General features: G+C 35.9%; 1 protein-coding gene across 1 annotated transcript; it reads right to left on the bottom strand.

Moving 5' to 3' along the window:
* Positions 1 to 963: 963 nt before the first annotated feature.
* LOC121410817 lies at positions 964 to 18,830 on the bottom strand. Its single transcript, XM_041603129.1, has 7 exons — positions 17,366 to 18,830; positions 11,467 to 11,591; positions 9,307 to 9,553; positions 8,208 to 8,374; positions 7,002 to 7,143; positions 6,409 to 6,482; positions 964 to 4,619 (listed from the first exon to the last, which is right to left on the bottom strand). Exons 1-7 carry the CDS (start codon positions 17,506 to 17,508, stop codon positions 3,058 to 3,060), a joined length of 2,460 nt encoding a protein of 819 aa, XP_041459063.1. The 5' UTR covers positions 17,509 to 18,830; the 3' UTR covers positions 964 to 3,057.
* Between the last annotated feature and the right edge of the window lie 959 nt (positions 18,831 to 19,789).

Genomic DNA, 19,789 nt, shown 5'->3' with positions numbered 1-19,789 from the left:
GTGGGAAAGCCTGAGAGTCCTTCATGAAAGCGTAACAAAGCCTAGCGTGTCAGATCTTAATGAAGAAGAAAAAAAGAACATGATGATGATGATGTTGGAGAAGATATAGAAAGAGGAAGGAAGGAAAGAAGGAAGAAATAAAGATGTTCATGGATGTTTTTTTAATTCTCATTATGATAATTGGATTTGTTATACATTCCCCACAAAGACCCTGCCCTTCTAAATTATTTCCCCCACCCTCTCCCTTTCTTCCTCTCTTACCTTGTCTTTCTGAATGTTCACACCTCACACTTGACATTCGAATTAAAAAACACACTTTTTTCTTATTTTCCACGGATTTATTAAAAATGCAGACTTAAATAAAATTAGAAGGTAAGTGTGGCAGTCGATGCTATATTTGAATTATAACAAGTTTTCTCATGTTTGATAAAGGTTTTCTACGCAGATTAATATACGTTTTCATGTACAAACAACTGAGTACTGAGTAGCCATAAAGTGCACTTTGAGAAAAAATTATAATTCTGCAAAAAAAAGTAATTTCTTGCTATTTCCTGAATAAATGAAATAAAAAAGAATCAAATGTAGAAAGAAAGAATTCTCCAATACATATATGTTTACTTATTTTATAAAGTATAAATTTCCCTCAATATCCACTGTCAATGTATATCAATAAAATATCAATAAATAGCTTTTTGAAACAATCATCCATTGCACAACAACGCGTTCTGTATTCAACTACCAATATTTTCATTCCCAATGGCCGAATGATCATTAAACTGTAATATTGTGATACGATATGAATGTATTGCAATCCTGTCTCTAGCTGTATATCATACACAATAAAGACATTATGTTATGTAAACCAATATTCATCTTGTACTTGTTACGATATGCATGATACGTAACACTTATGATACACTTCTTACGATACAGGTATGAAGATGTCATTTTTTGTGCTTCCACGGGGTCAGAGCGGAACTCGGGTATACACAAATGGCGTCCGTCCGTCACAAATGTTTAAGTTCACTTTCCAAACTCTCTTATGACGAATAACTTAACAACTGCTGGGGTCCGTTGCAGAAAGATTTGCCTTTAAACGCAGGTAAAAAAATCAATCTCAAGTCTTTCATGCGCGCTGTTGAATTGTTAAAAATCAAGTTGCGCATGATTTTTAGAGTTGCAATTGATTGCAAATCTTTCTGCAATGGGACCCTGGTCAAATTGTAGCCAAACATGGGGGTACCATTCTGTTGCGGTGCTGTCGTGGGTGGGGGGTGGGGGTCACATGGTGAGGTCAATGTCATTATTTTGAAGTCATATATAGAGTCCCTGCATGACTTTCTTGTCATACGTTTTGCTGTGCTTCCAAGACTCGATATGTAACACATAACTTGGTAACTTTTGTTAAAATGTGAACCAAACAGGGGTGATACACTTGGGGTAACATAATGTTGTTATGCTGCCAGAGGTCATTGGAGGTCAAATAATAAAGTTAGTTCTCAATACTCTGTTAGGGAGAATATATTTTCAACAGTTGCTCTCTTTTTTTCAACTAAACTTGGTTGATAGGTGCCGTTGGGATATCTCCTGTCATATAGTTGCATCGGATGTTACATGGTCACATTCCCTTTTATACATCACCTTTGTCCTTCCGTTAGTTTATCTATCCACAAAATGAATAAAAGATTGTTTTGTAAGTTTATGTACATTACATTCCTATTTTTGTACATCGGATATTTCCCATAAAACTCTGCTTTAAACCATCTAACTCCACTAGCTTATTAACCATCTACACATATTTCAACTTTTATTGGAAATTTCCATTTAAGATTTTTATTGTAAGAAAGTGTTAACCGTAGTCACCTCTGCCACATTTTCTGTTGCAAGTAGCAAACAAACAATCAGTCGATATTCATGGTTAATCTTGGGATCTAATATTGACTTGCAATTGATTGAAATTTTCTTGAAACGGTCCATTTGTAAATTAAAGCCAGTGAAAGTGTATTAAATACTAGCATGTTACAATTACAACTGTGCATTGATCATGGTCTGCTTGAACATTGTTTTAATGCAACATTGGAATACCATCCATGAATTAACGTTTTGTTGTCGCATTTAATCCAAATAAATGTTATCATCCACCAGTTCTTATACACAGGATCCTTCTTAACAAAAGGGAGATAGGGTGTGGTAAATATACATTCCATTTTTTTCAAATTAGAAAAATGACGTAAGAAATATGATTAGACACAATGCAAGTGCAGATCCTACAATAAATAAACATGACATATTAATATGCAGGAAAACATTATTTTTTTGTGAAATAACATTTTTTTAAGCATGTTATATATTTTTTTTAATCTAAGATGTACATATAGTTGGTAGTTATTTAGGAAACAACAACAAAGGATGACAAGAACCGATATTTCGAAGACAATATAGCAAGAAGAACCAGCATGATTGTCATATGTCCATGAAAGCACAAGTCAAACTCATAATATTGTTGATGAGTGGCTTCCCCTTATGTTGATGTTAATCTTGTCAACATCTATTCAACAATTTCTCACTTTTACACTTAACGACGATGTGTTAACGAGTTATACCATATTCACAACAAATGAGAACTTCCCATCCAGCTAGCTGCGGCTCCAAATTATTTTGATAGGGAGCAAGATCACATTAAGGTGAGTCAGGTGACGTCATTTTCTCTTGATTCAGCAACTGAGGTTATATTGAGCTTCGCGCCGTATCTATTTTTTTATTTCAAATTTTTCCTCCTTTTTTTTCTTATCTTTTTTTCACTACCCCACCTCTGGAGCTCCATTGTGTAAAATCTAATCTTTCCATTTTCTATGTGCTTTTTTTGCTTTAAAAGGAAAACACGAATGTTAAAAGCCTGGTAAGTAATAACCCAGTTGCTCGGCGACCGTATAAATGTCGACCGAATTGGGGACTTTACCAATAGTCTATATTTCGCTTCAACCGATGAAGGCAAGACAGGGCAAATATATAATTTTTAAATCGCGATAGAGTTTAGTTCGTGTCTTCATTGATTGTTCATTTTTTCTTCACGCTCTTATTTTTGGAAAGTCTCGGAATTTGGTTGTATTCTTCACTTACAGAGATACATGAGTAAGGACCATCGGGTGGTGTAGAGCTACCGGTATTAATCATACTTCTTCGGTTGCTTGAACGACTACTCCTAGCGCTTCGATTGAGTTTGTCATATGCCTGTTCTTCCAAACTGTACGTAGAAGCCCTCTTTCTCCCTCCAGGATAGAATGTCAATGTCCCTTCTGCTCTGGTGTTCCGGTCTTTACCGAATTCATTTTCCGATGAGCTCATGTACTCCTGTGCCATAGATCCAAGGCTTGATCTCTCTCGTGGGGTATCCAACTGAAAATACATTGGTGCCTTCGCATTAACACCATTTAACTGGCACGTATTGGAGTCATTGTCAACGCATAGATCAAAGTGGTTATGTCGAAAACCCGAGCCACTCACTGCACATTTATCATTTTGATAGAGTGTAGCCGTTTTATCATATTGATCATAGAATGCTTTCTGCTCATCACCCTTCTTTTTCTTTTTGGATTCTAACGGCAAACTACTGGGTTTCTCAAGTACGAAGTATTGCTGGTTGGAGGTTTCTTCGTTAAGATTTTCCAGTTCAAAGTAATGTGTCCTTGATGCATTAGGATCTTCCAGTTCAAAATATGGATTAGCAGGGGCGAAAACACTTACGTCATTTCGATCATCTTTGTTTTTTGCTTGATGACCCATTGGTTTGATTTCTTCATAGGTTCGATACCCGGAAAGTGTTGAAACCATCGGTTGACTGTGGCTGCGCTGGCGAGACACTCTTGGCGATTCGTTTGAAAAGAAGGCTTCACTAACCTCTGCATAAGGATTCTCACCTTCGATGTCAAGTGGAGTAGATTCGGACTTCGATACAGGTTTTTTCTTCCTACTAAGCGTTGCTACCAATTCTTGAAATAAAGCTCCATCTTTGGGGGTGTCCGGTGAACTTGGACTTTGTCTGCTGCTTGTTTCCTTGCAAGATGCCGATGTTTCAATCTTCTTCTGTTTGCCTTTCAGCTTCCCCTGCCACATTGGTGAAGTTGTTGCGTTTTCGTCACCCCTTTGCTTAAAGTGTTTCTGTGCCCCTTGATCTGGGGACACCACGCCACTGCCGCCACTTATTTCAGATTCTTTATCTTTATTTTCAGCTTTAGATTTATTTGGTCCATTAAGGTCCACTGGGTCAATATATTCACCTGGTAGTTTAAACGAGCCAAATGAAGAAGATGTACTCATTCTTTTGTCCTCGAACATGCACATGTTAACAGATTTAGGCAAGACAAGATCGGGTTCTTGGTATTCTGCAAATATGTTGAATGGACCTTTTGCAAGTGCGGATTCACTTCCTACTGATTGCAAGCCAGCATAGCTTGGCAATGATCGGTCAGCGTAATATTCTGTATATGGACCTGTCGCTAGGGGTTCGAGCTTCATATCACTTGATGCAATCAATGGCTTCTTGCTCTTTTTCTTCTTCATTTTCCTCTTTGTTCTGGGACTTCCCGAGTCAACCGACGATTGAGGAGATATTGTAAACACTGTTTGAGATATAAGTAAAACAATATTATTAACTTATTACAAGACAGACATTACAAAACAACGGAGGTTATTTTTACATGAGTTTGATAAGGTTTAAGGATGTACCACTATCATGACTATAATGATTCAAACACAAATCCGTAAATCTAAGGTAAGACTTCGGGTCAATGAATATTTTCGTTAATATCGGGTACTGGCAATTAATAATTTGAAAACGAAATCCTCTTTAAAGGATAAGTTCACCCCAACAAAAAGTTGATTTGAATAAAAAGAGAAAAATCCAACAAGCACAAATTTCATAAAAATCCGAAATAAGAAAGTTACATTTTAAAGTTTCGCTTAATTTCACTGGTATAAAAATGAGGAGACTATGACGTCGTACACTGATTATTTTTTTTGTATTGTATTATACGAAATGAAATATGAAATGTTCTAATTTTCTCATCATGCATTGTCAAGTGAAACCGATTAATTCCTCCCTGAGCATGTGGAATTAGCAGTTTTTTAATGTTTTATGGTTTAGTCAAGTTGGTCACTATTGTCAAATCTATAAAAAAATGAAATATTGTTATTGTATGATTCAAGCAATAAAAACAAAAGAAATAGTGAGTGATGGACATCACTGTTTTGTGAAAAATTAGTGAAACTCATAATTTTCCTATTTTACATCCGATTTTGATTATTTTTTTTTAGCTCTATGCTAGTTTGATTTTTTTATTTTTTTTTATTTAAGTCAGCATTTTCCTCGGATGGTCTTGACCTTTAATTAGCCAAAATAATCATTGAATAATTTCATCAAGAACTTGTTTTCTTCATTTAGGTCAATCAAATCCCACCATTTTTTTTGCTCGACATTGCAGTACATCTCTGTTAGCTCAATGCATGGACCAAAACTACCCCATCACCAAGTCACAACGTACTTTGTTTAATTATTATTAAACTGTGGGGGGTCAGTTTCGTCGCTACGCCACTGCGCAAATGTTTTTGACCTCGCCGGGGGTCGAAAATTACGCAATATTTTGTTGGTGCATGTCAGTCCAAAAATTGATCAAAAACGTGATTCCGTGTACAAAGTCAATGCAAACTTTGTTTTTCAACCAAAATCATAGATTAATAAATGTATTATTTTTACTTTTGTTGTTTTAGATGGATTTATTTTACGTAATTCATGATCGCAAAATGGTCCCCGACAGCGTTCATCCAAAAAACAAAGGTTTGAAAAACCAAAGACATACATAAGAATTAAAAAGCAATAAAATACATAGGAAATTAATTATTTTTAAAGCATTTTTTGTAGATTTTTGTAAGAAATGTAGAAATTGATGTTCACCCAAAATTAGCAGTCTTCTATCTATATAAAGTGGGTTGAAGGTAAAAACATACACAAAAAATAAAAATAGCGCAAATTTCATACGCTTATTGGCGTAATTAAATAAAACAAAATATAAGTGATCATTTTTTAAATGTTACTATACAGTCTTGGATTTTACATCTGGCTCTATGCGCGTGCAAATTTTCGCGGCAATCGCGCAGTCAACGGCAGAAATCTCAGAGGGGGGGGGTTAAATTGACCCCCCCCCCCTGTATAAGTTCGTCGGAAATAGCCCAGTTAAGATAGGGCTAATGTCAGTGTGAATCTTTTTATTTTCTGTGCATATACAGTGAGAAAAGATATAAACATGTCTGACCCAAATTCAAATATCACTGATTGCTCAACGTTCAAGAGATAATCATTTAGTGTTTATATTACTAGAAAATATTCTATATGGCGATCGCGTTTGAACTTACTAGCTCTTCCGTTGCCATTGTGGAGAGGTCGCTCAATTGTACTATAATGGTTACTATCCACTTGGTAGCTGGTCCTGAATTTTAAAATTGAAAATAAGAAAAATAAATAGTAAGCATTTCGAGTCACTCCTAAATTTTATTGGTAACCTATATTGCGAACACAACTTTTGAACAAGATTGGGAACCTTGTCTACTATTTACTACAATTACATATATCTTTGTTTTCTTTAAGTAATAATAATATCAAGGTCTTGATATGCTACTCAATGCGCGAGGTTTTAATAGATACTTTGTTCGGCACATTTCTTAACAGAGATGAATTCTAAACAACAACTTGTTGGTTTTCAAATTAGTGGTATGTTATCAGTCGACTATTTAGTTTCACCATAGAGCTATCTCTGTTAGCTCCATGGTTTCACCGTTGTCGCATACACTTACACTTTTAACGGCAATCTCCTGCAACTATTTTATTGCAGGAGTTCATGAAATACTTCAACTATGATCATGTCTAATCATTGTACCTTACTCATTTCCATGGAGCTGAAAAAAATCGAAGCTATATGACAGTTAAAGTGCAAAAGGTCATTTTATACCTGCTTGTTTGTTGATCTTGGTCCCTATTCCTGTTCATCTTCCTGCGGATGTAGATGACTAAGCAGCAAATCAAGATAAAAGATAAAACTGCAACACCGACACCAACTCCAACGCCAATTATAAAAGCTATTCTCAGCTGGTCTGTTGATAAGTACGATAAAAAGTTCTTAATACAATATTACACCAATGAAAAGGAAAGATGAGACAAATAATATGAAATTAAAAAAATAACTGTAAACTGATCTTATAGTTTTCGTGATTCAATTCAGGCATGGAATATGTTGAATCTACATCAGAAATGTAATTTGAATTGCGACCCAGTCATCGTGCCCTCCCAAATTACGAATACAAATACCATTTGGGTCTAATAACAAGATGGGCTATTCCCATACCTTCAACATGTTCAAATATATACTATTCTGCACCATATTGCAAGATTTGTTCCATTGTATATAATGGGGTTAATTGGTGTGGTTTAGATAATAAAATAAAAGACAATAAAATGGCATTGAAATAGGCCACATAAAAATAATAAGCATCAGCACAGGAAGACCGTATTAATCATCAGTTATTTTTGTAACATGACAGCGAGTCTTTAATAGTCAAGTCCACTCCAGAAAAAAATGTTGCTTTTAATCAATAGAGAAAATGAAAGCACAAAGCTGAAAAATTTATTAAAATCGAATTTAAAATAAAGTTATGGCATTTTAAATTTTAGCTTATTTTTCACAAAACAGTTATATGCACATCTCAGTGACGAGCAAATGAGAGAGACAGAGAGTCGACGATGTCCTTCACTCACTATATTTCTTTTGTTTTTTATTGTTTGAATTATACAATATTTTAACTTTTACAGATTTGACATTAAGGAACAATTTGAATGAATTCAAACAATGGTAATACTATGTTCATCCTGATGAAAAAAAAAAACGCATTTATGTGGCGGCTGACCAGAAGGATTATTTTACCTGTTCTTCATTATATTTCAATAAAGGAAAATTATCAATACATGTAAATATGAATAAGTGATAAATATTATAATATTTCTAACTCTCACAAAATTAAAGTTACCCTGTGAATGTGATAAGATGAGCCATTTGTGCGTGATCGGTGTGAAATTCGAATAAAACAATCTTTGGAAGACGAATGTTTCTTCAAAATGTTTTCGATATAATTTATTCATTAAGCAGAACGTAAGCTGCTACCTGGAATTTGTCCGTCTTGCGTATTATGACTTGAGTTCCCCGTGTTTCTAGACTCCGTCTGATCTGGTGTAAGTCCGCTAGGCATGGGTTGATCAGATGTAATCGTGGTCAGAGTTCCTTCGCCCGGCAAGCGAGGCGTAGGGGCATCCGTTACCGAGGTCGTATCCCTGTGTGGAAATTATCATTAAATAAGCATTTAAATTCTTGTTAGCATTGGGTCGGTATTGGTTTATCTACTCCACATTCAGTTTGTCCACTGTTATTCAGTATAATTCAAGATCATTATGAATTAAATTTCATTCCAATTGACAAACTAAAAATCAGCAGAAGACTTTCGACATGCTAACCTAGTTATGCCATGAATGGTCCCCTGGTACTGACCAGTGTAATGCTATAGTTCATGGCAACAAAAATGTTTGGGCAAAGCAACGATTTTTATCCATGAGAAAACGAAGTGGAATATTTATTTCGGAATAACCCTTATTTGCCTTTCCCGTGAGGATACAAAGGTAGAAAAGCCGCGCGCGACCTTCGACAGTGTTAGCAGCACTCCAATGCCCCGTTCTGCTACGAGTCGAGCTACGGACTAGCTACGATATTTGCGATTAAATTATTAGTAGCCTTCAAAAGATTTCTTCTGATAGACTGCAGAGGTTCAAAAGTAACGTCAAACAGAGGCACTACGGAGAAAGTACGATATCCCTGCTCTGATCGTAGGATGTGTAATTTCGATATCCCATGCTCTTTCGCAGATGCCCATTTATTTTACAGCACCCCAGCGCTGATGATCTTATGATGTATATAAGGGCTGCTACGATTCTATTTTCGTTTTAATGTTTAACTCAGGGCTTAAAAACATAAAAGACTCTTCGATGATCGTAAATCCTTACGACATTTGAACGATCGTACAACACCCTAGTAGTAGATCGTGCTGTTAGCAGAATACCTGCATCCTCCAGAGGTCGTATACTAAATTCAATCGAGGCATAATTAGTGATACTGGAATGATAATACAATATACAATGCAGTAACAGTTCAAGGAGCCCCGCGTTTCTGGTTCAAAGACGTGAAACATGGTCAAAGATTACCCCATAGTTACCTGGTGCAAATACTGCAACTATCTTGTGCGGGTAGATCTGAGCATAGATCCGTGACATTTAGGCAATGACTTGCAGTGAGACACACATTCCAGTAAAGACCATTGTCTCCGGTTGTTTTTCGCTCCAGTAGTGCACCCGCCATCGCAATAGGTTGACAACTTCTTCCATCACTGCTTGGGCTTCGACCCGTTGGCCACCACCTAAAATAAGCTTGGTCCATTTGAAGGGCGTCGCAATCAATGTATCCTATATCAGTGTGAGAAATTCGTCGTCATGAACATAGTGAACAAATTAATTGGGGTCAAAGATACATTTACACGTACATAAATGATAATCATAGAGCACACTGTTTTTTTCGGAAGATGGTGCTTCTTATGCAAATAGACTAATGCGTCAGTCACATTCGTCGGCCAGTGGCAGGATGTCGGGGCTAGCCGATGGCGTTAACGATTTTATTAACATCGGTTCGATAATCTTTAACACATCGCTAATACAAATTCTATCGGGCAGAGGCCGTCCATACACCCACCGATGATCATAGGGCTTCTGTTTCCAAAGATATTTTTAGGGGGCAGGAAGGCAGCGATTAACGGCCGGACATGTACTATTCTCCGATTTATCTTCCGGTGCTCGTGCGATAGCCGGACGATAAACTGGACATCGTATGATAATTGGTGTCCAATTATTGGAAATCGTACGATGTATGGGCGATTGTCGGCCGGTATACTGGCCGATGGCAATTTCTTCAGTCAAGAGGTAAATAATGGCCACCCTACCTGGCACGGTCAATTCATTACGATGGCTTTGTCCTGGTCTCTTTTCTCTATTGGCTTCTTTTTGGTTGCGTTTTGTTATTGTGTTATGTAGTGTACAAAATGCGCTGAAAGATGTACGTGCGAAATGACGCCGTTTATAAAGGGCCCCAATGCATCTGTTATCACCGACCGATGTCCGGCCGATGTCAGTCACAATGACCATACATCGATGTATACCAGTAGGGAATCGGTGGTCAGTGACAACCTCAGTTAGGACTGACGTCTGGACAAACGTCGGTCGATAATGGACCGATTGTCCGCTAGTTACTCTCAATGACTTGATCCCCGATGCTAGGGACATCGGACGATACATAAACGATGTGTCAAGGATGGGTGGACGTTTAGAAAGGTCGATGGACTGTGGACACATGGTTGAGACATCGGAAAAGTTGACTCCAAGCTATCTTTGTCCGATGCACCCCCAATGATACCTTAGAACCCCGGCCATGAGAATATGACCACTGGTGTCCGATCGGCAACTAGTTTAAAATGACCCCCAAAATACATTAACCTAATCGGAATGGAATGTAACTGAGGTATTAAATGGAAACTCCGGGCTTATGATATTTGTATCTCAATAAATAGAGTAAAATGCTGAAAATATCATCAAATCGAAAGACAAATAACGAAGTTATTAATTTTAAAGAATTGCATTAAATAGTTATAGGCATGTCTTCATAAATATGCATTAGATGGGCTGATTATGTCACATCCCCACTTTCCTTTGTCTTATGTTATTACATGAAATCATAATTGTTTCATTTTTTTCATGCAGATGTAGATGATGTTTATCCATTATAAGTTGCAGCAAGAAATAACTATAATGTACTTGATCATTCGTCAATCCAATTGTTTCAGTTCTTGGTTGAAACAAATTAAATCAACTTAATTTCATATAATAAAATACAAAACAACTAGTGGGATATGACATCAAGGACATCATTAGCCCAGCTAATGAATATTAATGAAGACAAGCCTAGAATTGTTTCACTGGAATAATGCAAATATTTAAAATTCAATAATGCTATTTGTTACCCGATTTTGATGAAATTTTCAGCATTTTGCTCTGTAAATTTTACTTTATTTATTGAAATATAAATATCGTCAGCCCGGAGCATCCCTATAACCATGTTAACTGTCAAATACCTTATACAAAAAAGGACATACAAACACACGATAGTTAATAACAAATGCTGACTAGTGCCGTTTTCATAAATTTATCTGTGTGTGTATATATATGTGTGTAAGTGTATGTTGGGTGCGTTTATGCATGTATGTGTTTATATGGTTATCTAAAAAGAATTTCGGATGAATTCGGAAACGATTTGTATTTGTAATTCTTACTCTTTAATTTGCCATCCGCTGAAAAACTGGAATTACAGCACATGGGAGATACTTCGATAGTCGAATTGCCGAAAACAAAATTAGATTCCATCTCGCTGCAATCACACCATTCTTCACATGTAAATCTAGATAAGAAACGCAAGAGAAAAAAAAAGAAAAAAAGAGTAAGGGGATGAAAAAAAAATAATGAAAAGAGAACCGGAATAAAAGAAATGGGAGAAGAAACGGCAAAGAAGCGAAGGATTAAACAAAAGATATATCTAATTTATAGCCAATACCTGTATAGTACACATTGAATGGTCTACAATACGTTTCCTTCTTGTTGTGTTATATAAGTTTTATATTGTTTGTTTTAGTGCCTTATTTTGAAAAGGGCTTTTTAATAACAGTGATGAATGTCATGGCTATATCATTTCCCAAATCTGATCCCCCTCTCACCTTTTTTCTATGAGCTTGAGCAAGTTTTGCACTTTCTCTTTCACTTTTATCAGCATTATGATTATTCTCGTCTTTTTTTCATTATTGTCCTATATACTTTCCTTCGTTATTTTCATTTTTGCAATAAAAAAGGGTCCCGTCTATTGCCTTGTAGTTTGCTTTTTTTCTCACTTTTCCTTTCCAGGCCTCCATCAATTTCAAGCTCGTAGCTCAAGATTTTTTATATGCCATTTGGACAAGAATTACGACAAACTTTGTATATACTATAATTATCTTGTTTATATTCATGTATACATCATATTGGTAATAACATCATTATGTGAGAATTGAGATTTTATAGATAGAGCCATTGGCGATAAAAGTCAAATATGACTAATCGCCACTCAAACCAACATAAGAAGAGGAAGGTCTCCTACAATTTTATTGATGATATATTTTACTTAGGATATTGACAACGAAGTAATTATGGTGGAAAATGTTTGCTTATTATTATGTTTTTTTTTACTTGTATACTATTCTTGATGAAATGTGGAAACTGAATCAAATCAAACTATAGACCAACATGTACGTAATATAATATGTGGTTACCATCATCAGTGTTAGTTCATGTGTTTTTATTGCACAAAATATGAATTACAAAATCAATGCTTTTATTAAAAAGTAAAGGGAAGTTGGTTAGCCTGTCGATTAGATACCTACCGATTAAGCAGCTTCACTCAAACGCCGAAATTTAATCAATTTCATCCCTGTTTTCTTTTTTTTTTTCATAATAGGTATAAATGTGCTTGGGATGACTGTTCATTCTTCTTTGGTGTACCTAATCTTCATTATTGCTATGGATAAAGTAAGTTTCATTCACCTAAAAGATTTAAACGTGTTATTAGTATCGGGGGAATCAGTTTTCTTTGTAATTCTGTTAATTCGAATGTGGCTTCAGGTGCAATTGTACATTTAATATGGCATCTGATTTGCTGGAAATGTTTCAGGAAGTAAAATATGAAAGTCGCATTGAAAAACTACCTGCGTATACATAGGACCAATGAATATTCATCTCTTTTAGCATTTTGCACAGTGATCAGCACTTAACTGTAAGCCTAATTATTAGCCACCACATAGTCATGCGTATAGTTATCTTCGGTCAATCGCACACCTAAAATCAGGATGTGCTAGCATAGCAGAAGATAGTGTATGGGGTTTGGAGCTGGATGAAGTACGATGGAACAGATTTTAATTGTAGGGTATTCATTTTCAATGTTTCTTAAACCTAGGAAATTGCATCTTGCCTCCGTTTGGGCAAAACATAAGTCTTGGGAGAATATAGTTCACACCACATATCTCAAGGTCAGGAGGAAATGATGTGAAATATGTAAAATAAAAGGGAAAGTCTGAAAATTTGTGGACAAAAAACATATGAAGGTTGTTCACAAAATCAGCAATTTGTAGCATGTTTGCCAATTTGAGGATACCCAAAGAAAGTGCAACAAAACTTTTTAAACATCCATAAATTGCTTATTTTACAACCGATTTTGATGAAACTTGTTTAAAATTTTTCCTCTTGATTTACTCTTTTTTTGATAAGATTGCTTCTCTTCTTGGGTTTTGGCATCCATGTAGCGTTAGCCTATACTATTACATGTAGGCTAAAGTCAACTGTTAAAGCTCGAGGATAAGTTTTGGTGAAGGATCATAAAATCCAGTAGTCAACTGTGGGATTTACGTTCGAACACATATGTGTTAATGGTTTGAAAAGATATGTAGGCCTATATGTTTAGCATTGAAAAAAAAATATGCAGGTACTCAATATCTAAGCATTTACAAACTTTCATACGAATTTCGATTGAATTAAAAAATAAAAAAAAAATCACGAATGTTTACATGCGTATAGAATCGGGCTTGGGTCATGCCCATTCCCCTCCCTCGAAAACAAAATCAAGACTAAGAAAAAAAAAACTGAAAAATAAAGAAAAAGGAAATGGGAAAATTGAATACTATACTATATTCTGGATATGTCGAAATCTATTTAAATTGGTCAAAACTGTTCAAAACTTTGCTCCATCTGCCATATCCGGTTACGTCAAATGTTTGGTTCATTATGCCATTAACTGTGCAAGTATTTTTCTTTGTATTGATTTCTGTAATAATAAACAACAGGAGCTAACTGGTTGTACACGCCATCCTTTCATAGATGGAAATTCATGTTGTTCCTGGCATATTTGTAATATATTTCATTTGAAATATCTTGTCTAAGAACACACACACAACTAATTATTGCGCCTTGAAAAGAAACGAACAAAGATGAATAAAACAACAAATTCAACACAATTATCAATTTACATGTTTCAACAGTATTCAAAACCAGATCATAAAAAAATGTGGTGATCATATATTAATTTTGTTCACGGAAAGTCTTATAATTCAAATATTTCTTGTGAGTAATCTTATAGCCAAGAAATTGCCATAAATGACGTATGACAGATGCCTCCAATTTTGAATTTGGACTGCAGATGAACTAAACGCTTGAAATGACGAACTCTTCGATGTTTTCAGATCTATTCGTGTGATTGAAAGTGATTTTCCCTGACAAGTGTTATGAACTACTGAAACCCTGCCATGTAATTGGCTAAGGGGGTTTTCATGTGAAAATGACTGACAGACCACTTCAAAGAAAGCTTTCCTCTGAACTATAGACAGTTAACGTCATATTCTCTTTCTCATATGTCCGCAATGTATCACTCTTATAATTATGAGCAGTATATTGCTATAGGTTGGACTATTTGATGACGTACAAAAGACGTGGAAAATGACGCTATTTTGTGCTAATTTTTGGTGCAACCTTTTTGAGAACGTTATCGTGTTATTTTGCGCTCGTCGATCGGTAGACTCTGACAACGACACCGGATGTATTGGTTCACTTAGGAAGTACTTTGTTTGTAGGCATATCGATGTCATATTGGTTCCCATGCCTCAAAGGTCATTTACCAAATTTTAAACAATGATGAGAGGAAGTGGAGGTGATAGGTTTCAAATGAGTAGACTACATGCAGGAACCTAATAATCAATACATACAGTGTATTTTATTCAGCGCTATTTGCTGTAGACACTTTTTATATCTGGGAGTGATGTACAAAATATTTATTGTCATCATTTAAGGTTTATTGTGGTCCCGGGGGGGGGGGGGGGCACATACATTGATGAGTGGATACCATGCGCGACCAAAAAACACGTAAAAGGGATGTCCTTTTCACGATAGGGCACGTTACGTACGTAACGTGATAAGGGTGTCAAAAACACAAAAATAAGGAAAAAGGGTATCTATTTCGCTAGGAAAATTACGTGTTTAGGGTCGAATTTGTGGGGATGATAAAACAAAATTAAAATGTTTTTATAAAGGATGTCCTTTTTGTCCCAAATACTTCGTGTTTAGAGTCCGATTTGCACGAGGTGTAGAAGATGGGGTCGTACTAAACCAAATAAGGTAAAGCCGACGACCGAAGGACCCGTAACAATAAAACATTCCTGTACTTGTTTAGGGGTTCATTTCAGGGAATATTTGCCAAGAGTATCGTTTTGTTTCAAATACTTGTTACGGGTAGGGTTTCAAACGCCAATATTTGTTAAGGGGTGCATTTTCAGAATATGGAAATTACGTGTTTTGGGTGCTTTTCGAGACCCAATGGTCGCGCATGGTATCCACTCGTGAATGGAAGTGCCCCCCCCCCCCGGGATTGTGGTAAATCAATGCAAAAAAAATCTTTTTATATTTTTTTGTACCATAACAAACACCATAACAAAATAGGTCATTAATAAATATTGGAAAACTTGTCGACTTCACTCCTCTCCGTGTTTCCCTCTGTTTTCAATGGATTGATCATGTTTTAAACCAAAGTTGGTCACACCGGCATTGGTATAATCGATACAAGTAATTTGATGAGAACGTATTTAGGCTCTATGTATTTATTAAAATCATCAAATTATAAGGGTCCAACAAAGACACCGAATCCAAGTAGTGTGAAGCCGAAATGATGTGGGTTAATAAGGTGGTTTTGGTTTTAACTTGTGGTTGATTTCGCTGGAAAGCCAACCGAGATGACTATCATACGGGGCTATTCCATAAATATTATAGTGTGTAAAATTACGCAAAATTTTAGAGCGACTGGAACATCGCCGACAAGTCATGTAGCTCCTACGACAAAGTTTCCCCAGTGACAAGTACGTCGGATCTGAATTCTCACTAACCCTAATCGATTTTCGACAAATTGTAATTTTCTATTTAAAAAATGCATTAATACAAAGTCTTAAATTTTATCCACCAATCAAATTTCATTTGTAGCAGAGAAGTATAATGCAAAAACGCATGATCCAAGAACGTGTTCCTCTCATTCGTAAAGTCAGGCGTAGATTTTCGAATATCTCTGTGAAACAGTTGCCAGGACATGAATCACACTAGTGAGGCATATCATAACTGATCAACGAACTCAAACCATATCATCCACAGGATCCGACATTTTCTGTGGTCGCCATGTTACCGGATTTGTTTGGCGAAGGTGAAATAAGGCAATAATCCACCTTTACCTTGACTTTGTTTGTACTTAAGATTTTTGATGGATGGGAAAATAATGGTTATCGTGCACGCAATGTGTTTTAATTTTACCTGTGACTGTAATATAATTCATAATTATATTCAGAATCTAATATTTTTACGATTATTTTTTTGTTACCCAGGGGCATATTTACGTGATTTATTTTTATATTTATATTAATTACTTAATCTGATTATCAATTTTATCAACTTGAAAGTCTTTCTAATGCGGGTCTACTCGTTGCAAGTTATAATGAAAGTCCAGCCCAATAACAAGTTGAGATTTGATAGGAGAGATGTTGAAAATTTCATGAAATCGGATCTTGAATAAGAAAGTCATGACATATTAACGTTCGCTTAATCTCACAAACACTCTGGTCGGTATATGCAAAGGAGGAAGTCGATGAAACCACCCAATCACTTTATCTTTTGTATATTATGAAAAAAATATATATTTCAACTGTCTCATAATAAAACGTGATACAAAGTTTGGTCTCTCCCTGATCTTGCTCAATTGTGATTTGATGGAGAGTCCTCAAATCTGTACACATACACAAATATTGTAATCGATTTATAGTTAGTAAGAGATCTCATCACTCTCTCATTTGCATATATAACTATGAAGTGCATATAACTGTTTGTAGAAGATTAGTGAAAGTATCATTTACATCAGATTAAAAAAAGAAATCAGTATTCTACTATTTGATTTTTTGGTCTCTTTTTTTTACTAGTGATGAATACATTAGTCTTGCAGAATATACAGATAAAAGGAACATGTTCCCTTGATAATAATGAAAATAATTTTTATTCCACTCACACACATTAGGGGGCCTATGCTCTAGAACTGCCTTGTTGGCTTAATATTTTGAATGATATACTTACAATGGACACAGATGTTTAGAGACGATTGCCTGCCACTCTGGGTCGACACCGTTAACTGGAGTCCCACCACCCAATGCTGCGAGTCCATAATTCAAAGTCGACATTATTTGAATGAACAGCATGATATAATAACTGATCGCCATCTTTATTCCCTTGAGTATTGAGCTTCACAAAACTATGAGGGTACTCCAACTCATTTGGTCTTTGATTTTACCGGTAGCATCCCGTTGCGAAGTGCGTTACAATGAACAAACTCTAATCGATTAACTTTGTTAGTATTCATCTAGAACATATCGAGTAAATGTGTAATGTAATCTTCACTTAGCACAAATTTTGAAAAAGCGTCTTGAAAAAGAAACAGAACCATACAAAAATATATTTTCGCTAAATGAAATCTCAGAGAATGATGCCTAATGACTCGCCGAGTCCTGATAACATCAATGATACGTAGCGTCACTGATGGATTCTGACGAATTCTTGGCAAAAGCACTGTGGAATCGAAGTTCGTTTTACAGAAGTCTTAACTGGTATGTCATAACGATGGAAGTATATACCATGTAAATTTCCATATTATTCCAACACAGCTTCCGCGAGCTTCCTGCCAATGAGTTCAATACTTAGATTTCTTTTGATCATTAACTCTGTATTAGCTAGCATCCGCACTATTGACAACATGACACCAAATAGAGAGATAGTTAAACTAGATCCGTCATGATCCTCTGCCAGCCACCGGTATGATTCTTTGTAAATCCCATCAACTCGTTTATACGTCGTTCGTCAATATCCAGTTCATTAAGTTCCGGTAACTCTGAAAATTCCTGCCAGAGTTTGACACCATATCCTTCTTGCCATCATATCCTATATATTTGAATGTGGATTTGTTGATTCAGTAAGAATTCAAAAGAAAATAACACTTAAAAAAATTTTAAAAGAAATTTTCGACCTATTTGTATACGAGTTTCAGTGTCACTTCTTGATTTTCAATTAAAATTGAAAGACTATAGGACTATGTTCCTTTGTCACGAGATCACAATTATGCAGCACACGATTCTAAATGTAGAACGATCTCTGAAGATCCTCTGAAGAATATTCAGTCCATCACGTTCAGTCATTCAAACCATTTTCTTGAAGATTCACTTAAATAAAATTTACGAATCATGTTATAGACAATAGCTTGCTGTCAGGGTACAAGCGCATAACATCCGCGTTGAAAGTTAACGTCCAGGCCACTGAAGTAATTACCGTGACGTCCTTGTTTCTAGGGGCGGAGACCACAGATCACCGAAACATGTATCAAGATTTGAAGGGGATGGGGGTGGGGTAAGTGAAATTACGAGACGCAGCATCAATAGCAGCAAGAGTTGTAGCTGAAGTGTGGTACTGATGGGGGTAGTACTAAAACTAGTAATCGTGGAAGACGAAGAAGGAGGAGGAGAAGAAGAAGAAAAAGAAGGAGAAAGGGAGAAGGAGAAGAAGTAGCACTGACTTAAATACTGGGGCGTGGGTTTCTGAAAGAAGCTTTCAACGACCGTGCAAAAAGTTAAAGAAGAAGAAAATCTTGAATCATCGTAATAATTATTACGATTGTATACTTGGCTGTGATTAGCGTTCGTGATTCTAATAATTTTCTAGTTTGGTTTCACACGTGCTAAATGTACGTCATTATTTTTCACATTAATCATTATTCAATTTATAATTGTGGTACCTTGTAAAAGGGCGGAAAGTCATTAACCTACCCAACCCCCCCCACCTCCCATACCTCTATACCCCTCCCCATACTAGCCATTTTCTCAACGTAATCGAAATTGAATCCTCCCATTGTTCTCATTATTTTGAAATCGAAAAGGCAATGGCCTCTGCGCTCCAAGTTCAAGTTTGGGTACGACCTGCATGTGTTTTGAATTGCAGTATGTTTGGTATGTGATATTATGACTGCAATGAAAGATATATTTTTTACCCAAGTATATCTCTTTAGAAACTCATCTAAAGCTTCAGTGAATGAACTTTCAATAATACTAACATGTCAACCTTACAAAAGATACGTAGATGCCCCCTAGTTCGTTCATGCTTTGTAATTATTTGAAGTGGTTTTTTTTTGCTTTCATGTTCATTATAGTGCCTAGTCTAGTTAGTGTCCTTGCTTTGAACTGTTTTAAAGGGCCATCTGAATACCTATCTTACAAATTTAGTGATTGTTTTGCAAATCATAATGCTACAGGCCATTGAAATCGTAGCCTTTCACATTTTATACCTTAAAAACCCCCACAAAAAACAACAAAAACACCCTTTGAATGTCATATTTGTCCGAGTCCGGCCACAGTACTTTTTAATGTTAAGCGCAGTAGACATCCATCCACTCCATGACAGTCATTAGGCATGCAATGCAGTTTTCAACTTAAAGGTGACCAACACTTTTTGAAATTA

Source organism: Lytechinus variegatus, chromosome 3 (genome assembly GCF_018143015.1).
Source record: "Lytechinus variegatus isolate NC3 chromosome 3, Lvar_3.0, whole genome shotgun sequence".
NCBI lineage: Eukaryota > Metazoa > Echinodermata > Echinoidea > Temnopleuroida > Toxopneustidae > Lytechinus > Lytechinus variegatus.
The sequence above is the reverse complement of the archived record's forward strand: the minus strand, read 5'-3'. Positions and strand labels throughout refer to the sequence as shown.